The sequence below is a fragment of the Branchiostoma lanceolatum genome, chromosome 12 (assembly GCF_035083965.1).
Source record: "Branchiostoma lanceolatum isolate klBraLanc5 chromosome 12, klBraLanc5.hap2, whole genome shotgun sequence".
Taxonomy (NCBI): domain Eukaryota; kingdom Metazoa; phylum Chordata; class Leptocardii; order Amphioxiformes; family Branchiostomatidae; genus Branchiostoma; species Branchiostoma lanceolatum.
In genome coordinates this window covers 12,966,735-12,985,921 of record NC_089733.1, presented here as the reverse complement: position 1 = coordinate 12,985,921, position 19,187 = coordinate 12,966,735, and the positions used below count along the sequence as shown (strand labels likewise).

General features: G+C 39.4%; 2 protein-coding genes across 13 annotated transcripts in view; one reads left to right on the top strand and one right to left on the bottom strand.

The window, feature by feature from the left end:
- The window catches only part of LOC136445837 (rho GTPase-activating protein 5-like), a 55,491-nt gene that overhangs the window by 6,447 nt on the left and 29,857 nt on the right, over positions 1 to 19,187 (bottom strand). For 3 of the 12 annotated variants that reach the window (XM_066443990.1, XM_066443983.1, XM_066443985.1), the window contains exons 8-31: positions 18,230 to 18,417; positions 17,675 to 17,827; positions 17,070 to 17,184; positions 16,559 to 16,682; positions 15,513 to 15,554; positions 14,406 to 14,619; positions 13,688 to 13,855; positions 13,099 to 13,226; positions 12,761 to 12,890; positions 11,689 to 11,867; positions 11,169 to 11,355; positions 10,682 to 10,737; positions 9,593 to 9,673; positions 8,519 to 8,629; positions 6,798 to 6,920; positions 6,125 to 6,169; positions 5,654 to 5,754; positions 4,689 to 4,958; positions 3,976 to 4,027; positions 3,298 to 3,486; positions 2,876 to 3,037; positions 1,466 to 1,518; positions 788 to 865; positions 116 to 293 (exon numbers count right to left, since the gene is read on the bottom strand). In XM_066443990.1, coding sequence (XP_066300087.1) covers positions 116 to 293; positions 788 to 865; positions 1,466 to 1,518; positions 2,876 to 3,037; positions 3,298 to 3,486; positions 3,976 to 4,027; positions 4,689 to 4,958; positions 5,654 to 5,754; positions 6,125 to 6,169; positions 6,798 to 6,920; positions 8,519 to 8,629; positions 9,593 to 9,673; positions 10,682 to 10,737; positions 11,169 to 11,355; positions 11,689 to 11,867; positions 12,761 to 12,890; positions 13,099 to 13,226; positions 13,688 to 13,855; positions 14,406 to 14,619; positions 15,513 to 15,554; positions 16,559 to 16,682; positions 17,070 to 17,184; positions 17,675 to 17,827; positions 18,230 to 18,417 — 3,127 coding nt within the window. Of the gene's footprint in view, positions 1 to 115; positions 294 to 787; positions 866 to 1,465; positions 1,519 to 2,875; positions 3,038 to 3,297; positions 3,487 to 3,975; positions 4,028 to 4,688; positions 4,959 to 5,653; positions 5,755 to 6,124; positions 6,170 to 6,797; positions 6,921 to 7,598; positions 7,647 to 8,518; positions 8,630 to 9,592; positions 9,674 to 10,681; positions 10,738 to 11,168; positions 11,356 to 11,688; positions 11,868 to 12,760; positions 12,891 to 13,098; positions 13,227 to 13,687; positions 13,856 to 14,405; positions 14,620 to 15,512; positions 15,555 to 16,558; positions 16,683 to 17,069; positions 17,185 to 17,674; positions 17,828 to 18,229; positions 18,418 to 19,187 lie in introns of all 12 variants that reach the window. The other 9 variants (XM_066443989.1, XM_066443986.1, XM_066443987.1 and 6 more) reach the window with 9 other exon arrangements.
- Positions 1,562 to 19,187, top strand: part of LOC136445839 (V-type proton ATPase 116 kDa subunit a 1-like) — a 268,423-nt gene continuing 250,797 nt past the window's right edge. The window contains exon 1 of the mRNA XM_066444003.1: positions 1,562 to 1,567. The gene's annotated coding sequence lies outside the window, so the exon portion shown is untranslated. The remainder of the gene's footprint in view (positions 1,568 to 19,187) is intronic.

The following is a 19,187-nucleotide window of genomic DNA, read 5'->3' as shown; positions in this document are numbered from 1 at the left end:
TGGAAATAAAGTCAATACTTTTCTCAGGAAATCCTATCCTTAAAACTTTTTTTTCTTCTTTATCACGTTCAAGAATTCTTCTTAACAGTCTAGAAGGATGAGAAGATTGTCTGACCTTCGTTCTCGATGTACTTGACACACATCTCCACAAACAGTGGGATGGGGTTGTCCTCAGACTGGACTATCTTCTCCATCGGCAGACCGAAGTAGTTCCCACTCAGGTTCTTCTGCTGAGGTAACGGGAATGGTTTCGTCTTGGACTTCTGCTTCTCCATCTTTTTCTTCAGTTTTTCCTGGGGAGAAAAAAAAGTCAATAAAAATACTTATAAGGCAGGATAAAAGCTAGCAGGGCCTACATTAAGAAAACAAAGAAACTAGATGTCGCCCTTTTTCAGGGGACGCCCAGAGGATGTCCAGTTTCCTTTGGTAATTATATACACATGTACATGTGTTCCTCCCACACATTGGGGCAGTATGTAAAATGGTTCACAAAGGTACCAGGTAATTGTTAATCCATAGAGCCTATTGTGAACTCTGGTTCTTAAAGGTTACCCCCCCCCCCCCCATTTTTGGATGCCCTGTCTACCAAAAATGGGGCGAGAACCGGGGAGAAAATCCACATACACCTATAAACCCAATACATGGACCAGTGCAGATAGACATAAGAAATACCAGCACAAGTCAAATTTTACCTTCACCCAAACATGTGCCATTTTGAGTCATAGGCGAGCATCCTTGCACAGAAAGATAAGAATAAAGAAGAAGGACTGGAGAAACTGTAACAAACCTCTTCTTTTTGTTTCCTCTTGGTGTCCTTCCTCTGCTGACGTTCCAGCTTCTCCTGTTCTTTGCTGCGCTTCTTTCTCTGCAGACATGAGAGCGAGCATAAGAACAAACGTTACAGCGTTTTTCAAGAACACAAAAATAACATCAGGCAATGGATTCTAGGTCACCTTATACATGTATCTCTATTTTTACCCCGGTACAAGTCATGTTGCCATGGTAACATTTATTAAGCAGATTTAAAGCCGGTGGTGGGACGAAAATGAAGGGCTATGGACGTGGGTGGGTTCAGAAGATAAAATGATGTCTTTGATATTTGGAAAATTACAATGTAGGTCTAGACGAAAGACTGGATACATGAAAACACAACCAGGTCATTGCATTTGCTAAAGAATGGAAGGTCTCATACATTTTTTTGTACCTTCGTAAAAAATTTCATGTTTTTGCAAATTTCGTTAATTCGTTAATTCTGTCTGCATTTTTCTGCCTGTGAGACCTTGGACCAAAGCCAAGTCAACCTTCCAATCCTGCCAATCTCCGCATACACCATCTTCCACCTCACATCCTGTCACTGTACAATATTCAAATTATATTACTGACACACAAGAAGACAAACATATACACAGACCAAAAACCAATACCTCCGTCTTCATGAAGGCAACTAGAAAAGAAAAATCGTTACCTCTTCATCATCACCATCGGACTGGTAGGCAGAGTCGGGGGCAAACCTTCCAGCTGGAAATAACAAACATTCAAATATATACATGTACTCAAAGAAAACTACTTGGCAAAATGAACATTCATTGTAATATGTACATTGGGTTAGAGGAATCTTGAGCAAATTAGCACTTTGTACTTTATGTTTGCATTAAAGTAATACAATGTTTCAACATTGAGTTGTCCTTGTTCTGACAAAATTGGGTATATGAACTGTAAGATACTTTCATTTGGCAAGGTTGAATTTGGTATTTTTGGATTAGCAAACAAACAAAAAGAGCTTAATAATTACTGAAACACATTATGGACATACATATCAAAGTTGGCATAATCATTGAAATCACTAAAATCGAACCTTGCCAAATCTTCCTATTTTACAGTACATAATTGCTGTACACTTGGATTTTTCCGCATTAGACTTCTGTTATCATGTGTATGAAAAATGTATGTATGTAGAGTTAGGCACTCAACACTCATCATGCAGGGAAAGAAATGGCATGTGTACTTGGCTGGACAACTGTGAGTGTGTATCTGCTGCTGTGTAGAAGACCTATGTGGTCTTGGGTGTTAGGTATGTAAGAGACGATGTTATTGGACAAGCACAAAGTATCAGAGACACTCATTGGAGAAAGAACAACACACACGGTAGTACTACATGCTCACAAAACTTCATGCATACTTGTGAGAAGTGAAGAAAGAGAAGTGGAGAGAGGGATTATTCACACTGCAAACTTTCACTCCAAATCAAAGGACAACTACAACAAGATCAAAACTAGCTTTATTTCAGACTGGTGTACAATTAACTACACACAGTTGTCAGACAAAAGAAATCATTAGTAACTAGGACTAATCTAATTAATATGTCAGACACACAACTATAAATAGATGTTAGGTGCTACATCTAATGGGCTTAGTCCAACAAAACATTAAGAAGAAACAGAGCTAAGAAATTATAATGATTATCTTTGTTTCTAAGGCATTTGCTGCTGCAAAACATAACAAAATCAGATTTTTATTTTAAGTTGGTATCTCCAGTTAACCTTCAAGTTGATACAGCAGAAAGGTTTTGCAAAGTGGCTGAAATATGATTTGAAATCTGAAAATCAAAATCAAAATAGCTTTTCTCTTTGTTTCCTTCATACCTGGTTAATGGCAGTAGCCAGTTACCGCTGTCAATGAAAGGTGCCAGTCATATCAATGACAGGTACTTTCTGATTGGCCAAAACATAAGTTGTTCAGCGAATAGCAGCCAATTAAACCAATGAAAGGTACTTTCTGAAGTATCGCTTGGTCAAAACAGGAGCTGTCCAACAAGCAACAGCCAATAATCATCATTTCCAATGATTGATTTAGGCGCTTCTTCCTTGGACTCTACCTGGTCTTGGTGAGATGGCGTCAGTGTCAGAGGTCTGGGGGGAGGTCGCGTCTCTTCGCTTCGCCGTCCCTTTTCGGAAGGACTTTTTCTTTTTCAGCCCGGTGTTCTTTGGGAACTCGTCACCAGTACCAGCACTGTCTTCTGATGGCGAATTCCCTGTTCCTGTAGGAAAATGCAAGAATGGTTTGTAATATTCTTTATGTTTCTTCGGTTAGTGACGTCCTCTAAGTTGGGACGTAAAAGCCAGAGGACTCGTGTTTGAGGAGAGCCACACCTCGAGCATGTTCAAGAAACCACCATAAGGGTTGGTGGATCAAACTTCACAGTCCGGTCTTACTCAGCTTGTAATGACTGTATAACACTGGTGTGTTACACCTTAAGGCAGTTTACCAGTTATGCAAAACAAACAGAGTTCTACTGACCAGTTGGCCTATTTCTAATGATGTCAGTAGAAGCGTACGGTCCTCTGCTCGGCGGAGGTGACCCCTCGTTGTCTGTTACCCGCCGTTTTCCCGTCTTTTTCGGGGTGGGCCTCCTGTTCATCTTGTTATAGATGTCTCTTCTCTCCCTTTCCAGGGAGCTGTTGTATTCACTGTCACTATCTGTGGTGGCTTGGCATCAAGATCACACAATTTCAGACACATCCAGAGTGTTTAAAACAATATCTTAGCATTCATAATTGCAAAGTTACAGCAACCTATGTGATATTTGTACAGGTTTACTAGTACATCGACATGTCTTGGGTGACTGAAACTACATTTGTTGTAACTTGTTGTAACTTGACAGAAAAAGCTGGAGAAATGATGTCTTGATAAAATATAGCACTTCTGTTATCAGGTAATACTGGCTCTAGATGAGGCTTTATATAAATCCAGTATTTGTTCACTATAGATACTTTGGAACAAAACATTCCTTAAAAATATTGTTTTTTGTGACCTCAACTCGACTATTAGTGGACAAAAACTAAAGCAGTATTATACCAAAGTTTTAAGTGTTCCTTTTCAGGTAGGCTTTCTCTTCCCTTAGTCCTTCACTATCCTTCAGGCTTAGGCCACTATTTGGACTAAAACACAGTAACAACTTCATCTGAAGAAGTTTACCTTGTCTATCTGTCCCATGGGGTTGGCCTCGTATACTCTTGATTTTACGGATCTATAAGAGAGAAAGAAGCGGATTCAGTTAGTAAGAGATAATTTTCTGCTTCACCTTCTTTTCTAATTCATGTTCAGCTCTTTACAAAATTACAAAGCATGACATACACACTGGAAGAAAAAAACAAATCCATACAATGAACAAAAGTATTGTAAATCCACTTCTCACATGTACAACAAGTTCACTCCTTTTTTGTTCCATTAAGTTTTCTTCTCCTCATTTGTATAAAGTCATTTCTAAAAAAGGAACTGAATGATTAGATAAATACATTAATAAGGAGGGACATTTCTTGGGCAACCTTCAAGTTAATCGTTCAATCATTTTGAACCTTTCGTTAACTGTCACATCAATACCCAACTGTTAGTAAATATATCACTTTCATTCACTTCAAGTCTGTCCTCTAATGCTTAAAAAAACAGAAACTTTAAACTCTGCCATCCCCCGATATTTTTAAATGAAGCAGTCCTTGGTGGAATACTCTCAAGAGCATTTTCTGTTTAACCATTTTGCCCTGAAGTTTACCTTTGTGTGTGCAGTGATCTTCCCAATATCTACTTCAACTAGCCTGTTCTGGGTGATTTACAGAACGACAAAGAACGTTTGCAGCTGGCTACAGCCAACCTGCAGTACTACTGTGAACAGATAGGTGGTTCTTCTATACCTTTCCTCCAGGCAGTGCGTCGTGGGGACAGGCATACTGTGGTGACTCTAGCTGACCGTAAGGCTGCAACGGTTGGAGGTTCGGAATGGCGTCTCGCACGCTTGCGTACTCCCCTATTTCCACATTTTCTGGTGTAGCGAGAGGAGCTCGGCCCTTATACGAAGGGTGCCTTTCCCTTTGTCTCGGCTGAGTCAAGCTGCTTTGTTCATTAAATCTAGACACCGCATCGGCCACTTTGGTATACTGTCTCGGGTTTAACTTGCCTACATGCTGCAAACAAAACAACAAAAGGAATTTAACAAAACACTGCAAAAAAAGGAAAATGTTTGCATTACGCCTTATAGGGATAGCTGCTGTAAGCAAATTTATTTCCCAGTTCTAGTTTGAAGATTCATTCAGTAACGCCCCCTTGTGAAAGCTGGTTGAGCGTTCCTTATACATTTCACACTACCAGTAATTGACCTAAAGAAAAGTAGCTGAAAAGAGGTAGTCATTATGAAATTTCACATGATTTTACAGTTGCTTTTTTGAAGTCATTTAAAAAGCTCGGGAAACGGCAGACTAAAACGTATCTCTGAACCCTGGTTGCTCCCGGTTAACCATTTAATCTTTTAATCTCCATACACTCAAACAGTGGCTGCTTCCTCACATTCACTCTCTCTCTCTCTCCCAATCACTTCTTTTCATATTGAATTTTGTTCTTTCACAACAAAGAAGGGGATGAATGGGGAATCACACAGATTTGTCTCAAAACCTAATTTTAGTAGTAGCTTCACATATCAGTCTGCGCCATTTAGAATGGTTACAATATTGTTTTTTTTAACCTATTCTCACATGTCTTGCCTTTCCCTCCCACTTTTATACTTGCAATTGCTTTACAATCTTCTCCATAATGAAATCTTCTCCCAACTTCTACAGATAGCTCTGTTTTCTTTTCTTCCGTTTCTTTTCTGCCAGGTACCTACCGGTTTTGCTGGGATGATCGGCTTGGGTCCTGGTGGGAGGGGTTTGTTTCCAGGCGGTCGTACTTGGTTGTATAAAACGTTCTCGTGCCATCTGGTTGTGTCTGAAAAGCAGAGACATCTATTACATCACATCACATTTATAATACCGTAAATCTTGAAATGTTTGCAGTGGTTTTATTTTCATGGTGACCACTCCCTTGCGAATTCATCACAGTGAGAATATGCGTTGGCTACTATAAAACAGAATTGTAACAACCGCAAACTTAAAACATTGTGAAAAACTTCTTCAGCCACAAAATTAAGTCCCTGCGAAAATAGAAGAAATTACAGTATGTCGAATTGACTACTTTCTGCACAGTGATTTCCAATAATGAACCTGTTAAAACTGTTGATCACAATCTACACATAGGTTTTATTCTAACAAAATAAAATGCTACTCAAGTTAAAAACTAGTTATTAAAATATTAGTACCTGGTCTACCAGCACTTCTGTCATACAGTCTGTTGTCTATCCAGCCTGCAATGACACAGTAAAATTTTGTGAGTGGAAAAAAAAATTAATACATTATAGAACGTTTAGAAAATATGCTTTCTAATGCTATGGTGCAATGAGAGCAAGAAAATAAGAGAGAAGGGTTTAAGTGCAGAAATGAGAAAAGAAAAGAACACAAAGTAAACCAGCCACACATTCCCAAAAGTACTGGAGGCAGAAAGATCACAAGACACTACCAAAAACACCACCATAAAGAAAGAATACAAAATTTGTTGCATTGCATTACTGAAATGCTTACTACGTTTCATCAAATTTAACAATACTGTGGGAAAAATTAGGAAAACATATACCAGGAAACAAATTCAACAATTTTCATCAAGCGCATAATGTATATCACTTAAGAGCATAATTAGAATTTGCATTCCACAAAATATTATGTACACAATTGACTAGACATTGATGCTTTTTCACAATCTTTAGGACAATCTCCAAAAACAAAATACAATCCCCACACAGCCAAACAAGATGATGTAAAGATGCTTTATATTATAAGTGATTTTTAGTCTCAGGATATTAAAAGAAGAACAGCAACCACACGGCACAACACAGAAGGACATGAGCACGACACTGTTAGTAAGAAAGGCGGAAATACCCTCGCTATGGGAGATAGGAGGACGTGGAAGCGTAGCAAGGCATGCAATGGCGGCCGAGCTACACACAGTAGAGGAGGCAGTGCCACTCTCATAGGAGGGGTGGTCGAAGGAAGCAGAAGCTGCTGAAAGTAAGAGACAACCTGCTTGTGAGGAATCGTTATAAGAGTCTAAGGAGCAAAGTTAGTTTCAAACAAATCCTCCACAATATCCGATACCTATCAGAACACCATAAATATTATACAGAATTAGTTTCAAGTCCTTCAAAACATACATGTACTATGATTGACTTAGCATGGTGTAACAACTGCAAAAACTCCTGCTTGAAAATTTCGAATAAAAATAAGCCACAAGTTGCTTTGTTTTTCTTTTTTGCTATAATTTAAATCAATGACTTTATCAAATATGTTACAGTGTCAGAAAGTCTTCAGGTGTCAAGGAAATGATAGCAAAGAAAAGAAAATGTATAGGTAGTGCAAGACTTCTGTATCTTAATGTTCTTTCCAACCTTATTCCCTTTGTCTACACAGCATAGTAGCCTATACTTTCCATATTCTAAAACATGAAGTAAAGGGAATTTTGAAGTTGTTAATCTGAAATATCTGTAAAAATGCTTTGAAAAAAAGACATGCTTCCACAACTTATACTTCAACAACAATAGTTGCTGTAAAAGAATGATGTATTTCTAGAAAAGCGCATTCATTAGTATTTCAGATTTAAGTTTTCAAAACTCTTTTGACCTGGAAAGCGCAGGCTACTTTTGCTGCATACAATGCAATGCTATATACAGAAATATTATGTACCATTCTCACGTTGAAAACCAGTCTCAAAAAGTAGGTACATGCTCCTTTCTTCTCCGTAGGGCATGGGAAAAAAGTGTTAAAATGCCAAGGGAAAAATACAAAAATACAGAAACTGTAGTTCTACCAATCTAACTAACATGTTAAGGTTACATAATTCGGTTCTGTAACAATCTCTTATAAAATACGCAATGATAATCGTCGAATAAGCAATCAGCAGTTAATCAACTGGAAAGGTAGAAAAGGGCAAAGCAGAGAATAAGAGTGAGAGATACACACTCTATTGTCTGTCGTGGAAATTGTACACAAGAATTTTTCTTTTAAATACATTTCTTATAATATTTTTTGTGAGAAAGACAGAATTCTTGCCAAGAATTAGAAGAGGTTGCGCACAAGTTCCACATGAATTACAGATTAATAGAAAAATGACCCAGTGATATGATACATTTTCATTAGATTTGATGGTTGTTGATTGATTTTTCTTTTCATATCCAACTTACTGGTCAGTCCATCCCCACATGCCCTGTGTCCAAAACCTTGACGAAAAAAACCTTAGGACACTCCTGCATCTGAATCCCTTGTCACACATAGCCCCCCGACCGTCTCCAGACCATGGTTTGGAGTTAGCCATGAGGAAGATCATTTGTGGTTGGGAGTTGGTCGGCAAGGCTGCCTACTAGTTTTAAAAGTCATCTGCGCTGGCCGACTATGAATTTTGACAAATATAACTCATCTTCTTTTTAGATGTGATCAGAGAAGCGAACTGGAGCTGAAATACGATAGATTCCAGGCTACACCCAAGCCAGCGCCGACCTTGGTTGGGGAGTGGTCTGGAGCAAAGCCGTGGGAAGGTTTTGAGTGTGTGACAGGGGCTTGTCAACCACACATTCAAATATCAGTCTCATTTCTGCCAAGCAACGTACCGTGCATTTTCCTAACCCTTGCTAGAGAGGGAGAGTGGTGTAGAGAGTGGTAGCGGGGAGGGGGGCGTCGCGGAGAGCGGAACCCCTCCAGCCGGTAGTGAGCTGCCTCCCCTGTCCCGCGGTGGAACGGTCCGCAGAGAAGTGGAGGATGGTGGGAAGGTTGACAGTAGAAGGGGTGGTGGCAGAGGGAGAGAAAGAAGAAAAATGAGAACAGGTCAGAAGGGGTATAAAGAGGACAGCGCAAAATATGATGGAACAAATAACAGACAGGTGTACAGCATCATATACTATAGATGAATACATGTATGATTGTTAATAATGACAAGAGTTATCTAATCATACATGTTTGATTGTTAATAATGTGGACAAGAGTTATCAAAGATGTTTCTGACCAAGACTGAATTTGCTAGTTCACATAATTGACAGAACATACATTTCTAACAAAACTGTTTCAAATCCAAAGAAACATGTGACATAATATATCCTATGAGTTCAAAATTCCTAATATCAATACCATACAAACCCAATGTCTTCAATCAACATGATATACTAATCAATATAATGTACATACCTTGAAAGTATCAAAATGACCTCATCCATACAATACCACACAATCATACAGAAGACGTTTTAAAACCATCCGAAGGACAGAAAGTATAAGAAAAGGACTGGACAGTACCATGTACACTTCCACCCATGTGAAGCATTTGGCAGTGTAAATATATGTATACAGACAGACTTTCAATGTGTCATTTTTCAATCGGTGGCTGGTAAATGTATGGCGTTGGTACTTCCTTGATAATGAATCAATGTATAGGTAATGAAAGTAACTTTGATCAATGACTTACAAATAAAGAGTTTAAGAACAGAGTTTTTGAACAGAGTTTCATCATTAGCAACAGGACAATAGCTGCGTTGGTGAGAATAAACAACAAATAAACATTTGAATCAAACTATGCACAGTTAAGAATGGCAAGAGCTGTATTTTCTTTGCGCTCTTTCACAGGACAAACAGATATGTATTGGGGGCAAGGCAAGCAAAAGGGGTTAAAGGTTAAAGGTGAATGTCCTGACCTCTGCCCTGCTGCTGACGGTCTCGGACTTGGCTGGGCTTGAGGAGGTGTTCTTCATGATGGTTGTCATGGTAACCTTCCCCTGGAACAAAATTAACATAAAGTTTTACACAGTCAAACCTGTACAAGTGACCATCTCAACACGAGGATCATCTGACCACTGATATAGTCAAACCTGTACAAGTGGCCACCTCTACACAAGAACCATCTGGCCATGTCAAACCTGTACAAGTGGCCACCTCTACATGAGAACCATCTGGCCAATGTGACCACATTTTGGTGGTCCTGTAGATAATTTTCCCATTGACACATTCAGAATTCTGTCTAGAGTGACCACCTATCCTCATAGACCAGATTTCATTGGTCCCCAGAGTGGTCCCCTTGGGCAGATTTGACCATATATACGGTTGCTGTTGCATTCCTATCAATATAGATTGGGGCAAGACAAATGCAAGAAAACTGAGTTCAAGCTGTTTACATCAAATCCAGGGCTCAATTCTAAGAAGTTCAATCAAGCAAAAGTAATACCCTAAAGTTGAGTATGCATCCCTACTTGCTTGTTCAATATGTGCTTTTAAATGACAACTGCCCAACAAGACTAGATGTTGTGTAAGATTGTGTATTCCCCCCCCCCACCACTCATGTACATGTACTTTGTCCTTCTAACAGTTAGTCCATTCATACTTTGCTGATAACATTGAAAGCACATGACAAGAGCAACAACACTACAATGAAGGCTCTGCCCCTGAGGCGTCGCCAAAAGAGTTCTGTTGGGACATCACCTCGGTGTCTTGCACAATGCAGACACTTAATAAACTTGAGCTTTTCCACAGAAACTTCCCCTGATGTCCCAAAGGAAGAGGAACGGAAGGGGATACAAACAGAATAACAAACACAAAAGAAGAAAATTGTGAATGAAAACCTTAAAAACTTACTACAAGACTCAAATAGAAAACAATCGCTGACAAGCGACTGGCTAAAATTTCTGGGACATAAAGTACTTTTGAAATATCAGAAAATTTCTAAATGTAACAAGCCCTTCACTTTCTACAGAAATTCACTGTTTCGTGTTATGAAGTTATCCACTAACCATTGTATGGAGGCGGCTCTTCATCTGAGTTGTAGTTCTGTGGAGCTTCATCATAACTGCAGAGAAAACACAAGAAATAATTCATATTTTATAAGGCCTCAATTCAGAATTTTGATAATGTGCATCAACATACAATACAAACATTGTTAGATATATAATGACAAATCAAATCATTATGGTTGTTGAACACACATTACTTCCAGTAGACTAAAGGCACATACTGATGTACTTGCACAACTGTGTGGCGAAAGGGCTATACAAAGTGAGATGGGCACCGCCCTATACGCCTTATGGTGTTGGAAGGATTCTTAAAACTTTATAATTTCAACATTAAAGATTTAGCAATGATCAATTATAACATAAACTGAACAGCCTGTGCAGATGTTGAACATGTTTGATCAAGATTGTAAGGAACTACTACTTTGTTCAAAACCTTCATTCTCTATATAACACTACAATCGGTACAAATAAGGAGACTAGAATTTACCTATACCTGGGCAGGGGCACCCGGGAAGGTTTGGGTAGAGTTGCAGGTGGTCGCACCCTGCCGAACGTGCTGTCCCACACCTCTCGCTCCGTGGGCTCGTCTTCGGACGATGGCTGACGCTTGTACGCGGTCTCGGTACTCTCCTTCTTTTCCCAGCATTCCTTAAAGAATGGTGTGAAGACTGCAGCTGCAAGAGAACAGTGTGTCAGACATTCTCCTTCACATTTGACCTCTGACCTTCAAACACAGTTAAATTACTGTTGTAATTCTGAGTTCTTATTGTTTTGAATTATTCTGAGTTGTGTATGATTTATCATTCATATGTTTGATGATTACTACTTTCGGTATATTATTGTGAAATTCAGTTTATACAAAGTTATCCTTTTGTATCCTGATTTGTTATGATTTTGTAAGGGCTCCCTTGGAAATCAGTTACCTAGACTACGTTAAATCTCCATGAATGTAAAACGATCTACAGTAACATCATGACAAAAATATACATCACGACGTCTCAACTTACTCTGCTTCTGGAACTGTGACGAGGTGGTGCTGAACTTGGCGCTGAGCGTGTCGGCCAGCGCGTTGCCCTCCGTGATCAGGACCTGTTCCACGTCGTTCATGAAGAACGCGTTCACGCTGCCGCTCTCCGTCACTGCCAGGATGTGCACTGGGACGTTCTTCAGATTTGAGGCAAAGGCTCTGCAGAAATTAAAATGTACTCTTAGTATGTTATGGGTGCTAAGGATACTACAATGTCACTATCACACTGTCCAGTTTATTATGTCATTCCCCGTTTTGCAAAGATTAGACGTGCTTACACATAAATGTTGTGGCTTGATGGCAGACCATCAGGTACGTCTTTTCTGCAGGTTAACACTGTGTAGGTATGTATAATGATGATTCAGATGTCTTAGGTTTAAAGACAAACCATGTTTTCAAATTGTGTGTAAAACTGAGCAAGCATAACAGCTAGTAATTCAGTTGTGTCATAGCTTCAAATTATCTTGAAGAGTTAGGCTACAAAAGAAGGAATAAGAAGACTGCTTATACAATGCTTTCAGTTGCATCCACAGATGTTAGACCTATAGTTTTCACTTGTTTGTTTTTCCTACGTGGTTACAAACATGGCTCTTGGCAGAGGAATGCTTCTGATTGGCAGGTAGTCCCTAAAGTAAACAACTTGCTTATGTACTACTTGAGTGATACACTTGTAAACAACATGGCATGGTGTATCTATGCTTACAGTATAAGATTCTTCGGCACTATGGATTATCAAACAAACGGCAATACATACAAATTTAAAGAATATTTGTAGACTGTCTTTGATACAATCTATTTCTGTACAACACACTTTCAGACCAAATCAATTCATTTTCTTGATTCTCATACGAACTTCAGCAAAAATTCAAGATAAAAATGGAGGGCTGGAACGTATATTCACTCCCTGAAACTGTGTGAGCCAAGATACAGAATTAGCCCTCAGACTCTGTTTTCAAGTTGATTTTTCATTTCAGGATTATCATTTTCTTCTTTGGATAACCAGCAGATCAAATTGGTTTTCCAAAAACATTTCTTCCCTTTACGTTCCTTACCTGACGTTTGCCAGAGAAGCCTTCCTCTTGGCAGAGTAGACGAGGATGTACCCATGGACCAGCTCATCTCTGTACTTCTGGGCTGAGTGGAAGGATGTTAGTCTCAGCTCAACTCTTCTCTTGCAAGAGCCTGTAGAATAGATCATATTACAGTTGTTAGTAAACAAAGCTATGGCTGAAATCAGACGGAGGACGAAGCATAGCGCTTTTTTGTTAGCTAGTAGTGCAATACAGTCACTGACGAAAGACAGCGGATGAAGTCTGGAACGTCTAACTGTTTCAAAATTTTATCCAGTTGCTTGAGAAACTGTTTTTTGGCGTAAGATATGAGGACTTACCTAAGAAAGTTTCCACAATGAGGGTGGATGGCTTCTCTGGAGCAGCAGTGCAGCACTGGTGGTTCAAGAGTGGGGCCAGCGGTAACTCCACGTTGTACGGGTCCCCACACACAGTACACACCTTCACTCTGGACAGGAGGGAGGGAAAACATCAGTACAACTTTCCCATTCTCTTACTTAACAAGTGTTGTCAAAAGGTTCAGCTTTCTCTTGTTTTATTCAGTACATATCTTTTATCTCCACACAGTGTTTCAGACCTATTGAGTACAAATTAATCAATATCATTTCACTTCTAGGCTGTTTTAAAAAAAGATTAAGTTAATGTCAACTCTCATTATTACACTGGGTACCCCTAGATTGTCACATTAAAAAGAAACGGTATTATCAAGGCCTTCTCTAGAATGTCTTCAACACCTGGATATCTGAAGTGTGTATACCTTGGGGATTACTGATACTGCATTTAAAGAGATCTCTTAAAATTCAGTCTTTTTAATGTGACGGTCTTGGGAAACCTAGCGGAGTGGTGAAAGCTGACATTTTAGATTTTATGTCAACATGACAAAACAGGAGACATGGAAGCATGACATACTTGATGTCGGGTTCCATGAGTTGTTCGATGCTCTGGGACCCGATCCAGCCCTCGCGGTGTCGGAAACTCTCCACCAGTGCGCGCATGGCCTGCTGGATCTGCGCCTCCTGGAACTTCCGGTTGGGGAAGAACTCGGTGCTCGAGATGTCTATGAACGGACACTGAAGCCTAGAGAACATGATAGAGGGGTAAAACTTAACATCATGCTCAAATGTATATTCATCGTAAGAAGATTATCTACATGGAAGATTACAGCAAACAAGTAATGGAGAAACAATTGTTGATGTCTGTGCTAAAACTTCCAGATGGGGAAGAACTGTGTGCTCGAGATGTCAATGAAGGGACACTGTAGCCTGGAGAACATGATAGGGGGAGGGATATGTGAGATTTACTTATTGTTCAAGAGCAATACTGTATATACATCTATGGTGGTTTCATTTCAAGATAGGAGTTGAATTAGGTTTTTGCAGTGTATCAAATTCACTCAATTCATTCAAACAATTCTGTAGTAAGTTATTATTTGCGGTGATAGGTCACCATGAAAAACATCCTGACTGTCCATCACAATTAGCTTTCTAGCCAATGAGAGAGTGGATGTATGTCTGTCAAATATTTTCATTTTGATTTTGCACTTCTACCATTTGACGGTGGTGTATGGGGCTTTGGGATTGGACTATTATTGATGTCAGGGCTATCTACTACAGTGACAAATACTGACCTCTCTGCCAGATGCTGGCCCTCCTCCCGGAGGTAGGACAAGTCCTTGTCCGTGTTGGCCGAGTTTCTCGCCAGGATGACCGCACACGGGAGGCCCTGGAACGGAGCACGCTCCTTCTTGTCGATGGAGAGCGTTCCCGATCTGATGACAGTCTGCTCCAGGCTGGACTGGGCGTACTTCAGGGACTCGACCGAGTCATACACACAGATGCAACCTAGGGGAGAAAAGGATGGTGTAAGCTGCAAGCCATCATGTCTCACATGGAAGTCTAAAGCTCCTGTTACCAACCAAAACCTTCCAACAATCTCTAGACCATGGTTGGGAGCTAGTCATGAGCAAGGTCATTTGTGGTCAGAGAGGTTGCTACTAGTACTAGTCTTTAAAAGTCATCTTCCCTACCTGCTATGAATTTTGACTGAATTTTAAATTAAACTCAGGTAAGTCATATTCTTTTCAGATGCATTTAAAGCCAACTGAAGCTAAAATAGGATGGATTCAAGGCTACTCCCAACCCAACACCAACCTTGGTCGTGGAATATTTAGGAGCCAAGTCATGGGAAGGTACTGAATGTGTGACAGGGGCTTTAGGGAAAAGGTCTTTGCCTCTGATGTGTCGCCAAAAACATCACCACATAAAGCAACTTATTCCAAGGCCATTACATTGAAACAATGTTTAATACTAGTGCTGTTAAGAGTTTTGCATAGTGTAGTGACAGTGCAGAATTACGGAGTGTCAGTGAGACAGAGACAAAGAGTAAGATAACATTGATCAGGTTAACAGTGCCAATTCTGATTGGTAATTCCCATTTAAGGCCACACCAATTTAATTCCCTGGTTCTCAGATTTGTTTTCTTCTATCGCAATATCAAATGAACATGAAAACAGAGTCTGAGGGGAAAGTCTGTGCCTCGGTACACACAGTTTTAGGGTAAGAGTGAACAGAATCAAAGTTTTCCTCCCAGCCCTCTGTTTTTATGATGTCCTATTGCTAAAATTTTACATAAAGATTTGTGTGAACCGACAGATCTAATTGGTGTGGCCTAGCTTATCAGTGTATTTAATAATGACTTTATCTGTGGTTCTGATATGACAGTAAAGTCTACTAACAGTCGTGGCATACAGTGGGACTGGGATGCCGTCTACATGTGGCTGTTGGTAGAACACAACAAAGAAGCAAAATTGCATCATGCAAAAGATGTCAAAGAAATCCAAAATCAAGAACTGAAGGATGAAATAAAATAAAATATAAGACAGACAGTTATCACTTTTTAAGTTAAGTTTGATGATAGAATACAGCAAGAAGCAAATCGCATCATGCAAAATGTGTCAAAGATATCCAAAATCAAGAAGTGAAGGATGAAATAAAATATAATAGACAGTTACATGTATTACCTTTAGTTAAATCTTATGATAGAATACAGCAAATTGCGTCATGCAAAATGTGAAAGAAAACAAAATCAGAAAGAAGTTAATGTCCCAAAAAGCAAAAGTGAGGAAAAAAGTGAAGGGTACAATAAAATATACAACAGAACATACAGCTATTAACGTTATGTCAAATTGCATGAGAATGCATGTAACAGTTACATAACGTATCATTAAAGTTGCGGTATATAAAAAGGCCCCATGCTGACTGCTTCAAAATGCAGGGGTTACTCAAGGCTTTCCCAGAAAATATGAGCTGATTTTCTAAGAAAAATGCAGTCAAGTTAGCTGCATGCTGTTTCCCCACACGACCCCAATGGTATTTATTTAGCTTTATCAAAATCTACCATGCATTATGAACAAATTTGGGATTTTAGTCACATTTTGTCTGTTCGAGTGAACATAATTCCTATTTTACAGATACAGTAAGTTACATAAGTCTTATTTCTCCAGTTATCCATGGATGGCTGAAAAGGAATGATGGAATGCTGATTGAAATATCTCTTAACCTTTAGTCTGCTAAGGTAGCCCTTTGGTACCAAATTTGTATTGGTTACTGGGTTAGGCAGCAGGGAGAAGGTTAAAGTAATACATTTCAGTTCAGTTGCACTGATTTGTTCTGTAACAACTATTTTATTTACGAAAACAGTTAATAATATGACAGCAGAAAACACAATAGCTGGAAGTTTTAGTGAATTCATTAGCATAGCTGACATGTCGGCAGAACGTACCATTTGGTGTGAACTTGGGTGTTTTGAAGGAGGACATGGGCTGAGTGACATCACCATCGATGGGTCTGAGCTCCAAACTGTAGATGTTCCCATCCAGGGTGTACTCTTCTTCATTACACTGCAACTGGGATGGAAAGGAAATATTAGGTTTTGTAATAAACAATCTAAAAAATCTCTTGCATGTAATAAAGTTTTATCGACAAGATTATTGAAACAAAATACAGTGAAAGAAGCCAAAATCAAAGAGTTGCTGCAAAGGTTAACAATTATTTCAGCAAATATCCTTTGAATTTGGAAAAATACACAAGTTATAAAATCTACCTAGCTTTAGAAATGCCTGAAATGTTGTATAGTAGAAATATGATGTTTCAGAAGAATAGGCTAGAACTAAGGTTGTAGTCAAAGAAAGGAAAGTAACATGCTTTGAAAAAGGTTCATGAAGAAAATGTGATACAAAGTGTCATCAAATTCTAAGACCCTTAGTTTAAAAGATTAGCAAGGTAAGAGTTACCTTTATCTCATTAGCTAGTTCATCTGCCAGTCCGTCTGCACCCAGAATTACTATGTTGAGTTGTGAAGCATTGGGGTCAAACATCCACTGGCTGTGTCTGTTCCAAGATGTCGGTCTGAGGACACAAACACGACGGTTTCCTTTATAGATCTACTTCTTGTTCCTTGGCAACTTGACTACATTCATACCTAATCTTATGAAACTAAGCCGTGAGAAGACTTGTTAACACAACAGGGCACATTCACAGAAAACCTTGAGGAACATTGCATTCAATCTAGGGCTCTATCCTGAACTGATTTTGTTTGCTGAGGGGGATGGAATGCTTGAATTTTTTTCCATCCCAAGCACCAAGAAATCCAGGTCGGTTGATCGAGAGAAGCCCTTATTCAAACTAACATCATGTCCATAATATCTTCAATATGTGAAATTATACACAAAACGACTTTACTCGGTTAATATCTGAGTTAGCAAAATGTCTTCAGGTATAGAATCAGTCTTGTTGCCAAGAACTAACAAGGGAAGCATGAGCTACTGGAAACGCGAGTAAATGCACGATATTCCCTCTCCTTTAGGTACAGGGAGTGAAATATGAATATAAAACTGACCTGTGCACCGCAGTGTCCACAGCATTCTGCAACAAAGTCTCCATACAGTTGGGCCCACTCAGACATGTTTCCTTGGAGGGACATGTTATGAAGCCGATGTGTTTCAGTAGCAACACGTCCCTCTCATTGTCTAGTCTGGCGAGGGCCTGGTATCTGTAAGTCAAAAGGCAATTGTTTTCATAACAAATTAAGGCAAAAATTGGTTGATTGTCATATGACTTGAGAGTATCCAAACCAATTTAATTTTTTTGGTTTTCAGATTTTTGCAGAAAGGCAATTGAACAAGAGGGTGAAATAAAAACGAAAAAGACCAAAAATGGCAAAATGCCACAAATTCAACATATGATGATTCAAACGGTGAATTTTGTTTATGAAAGTGGATTGATAAATGGGAAATGCATAGCAAAATGGATGACAAGGATTTTTTCCAACTGTTGGTGACAAAGATGATTGACTCATATTCTGATTGGTACATGTGGTCTGTTCATGAGTTCTTGAACACACACACAGTCAAAATTAGGTGCACATCTCCAATGAAAAAAAGTAGATTTTTACCTGGTCTCTTCCTGCAAGGCTTCTTTGATGTCAACTAGGTCCTGGTGGGAAATCTGCTCGTGGGGATCAAGACGTGCAAACAGGTCGGCCCTCTCGAACAGGAGCTCCTGAAAGTCTTCCCGCGCCCGTTCGATCAACTCCCTCTGGTGGTAAGTGTAGATGTCGATCTTTTCGCCCTCTGTTAACTCCTAGAGACAGAAATATGGCGAGAATAATTATCAGCTCAGTCACGTTTGGGACCACTTCTCTAGTTGCAACGGTGCACCCACAGTCAAAAATCACATGTACATGTAGGTGCACATCTTTAATTTTTGGTGCACAAAAATATGCACCCAGTATTTCAAACCCTGAGAAACGTGGCTAGAATTATCATTGACTTAGTCACGTTTGGGACCACATATTTAGTTGCAATGGTGCACACACAGTCAAAATCAGGTGCACATCTCTAATTTTCAAAAATATGCACCCAGTATTTCAAGCCCTGAGAAACGTGGCGAGAATTATCCTTGACTTAGTCACGTTTGGGACCACATATTAAGTTGCAACGGTGCACACACAGTCAAAGTTAGGTGCACATCTCTAATTTAAAAAAATATACACCCAGTATTTCAAGCCCGAGAAACATGGCCAGAATCACAATCAAAATGACACTTTGGCAGAAATAACTTCACTAACTCAGTGGCTCGTGTAATTACAACTCCAAGGACTTGGTACCTGACAGCATCCTAACTATAAATCAGACACATAAAAAGACAACTGACCGTTCCAGTTAACAGGTATATAAACCTTTCAGTACAGCTTTGCCAACACAAGACGATAGATAGTCTAATTAAGTTGAATGGCTAATATCATGCCAAGACTAATCTATCTTTTGTATGGAGCTGTCTAATAACCAGTGCATAATGTTGTCAATGACATTGAGTTCAGTTTTTAATAGTGCAATATGAGCAAAGCAAAT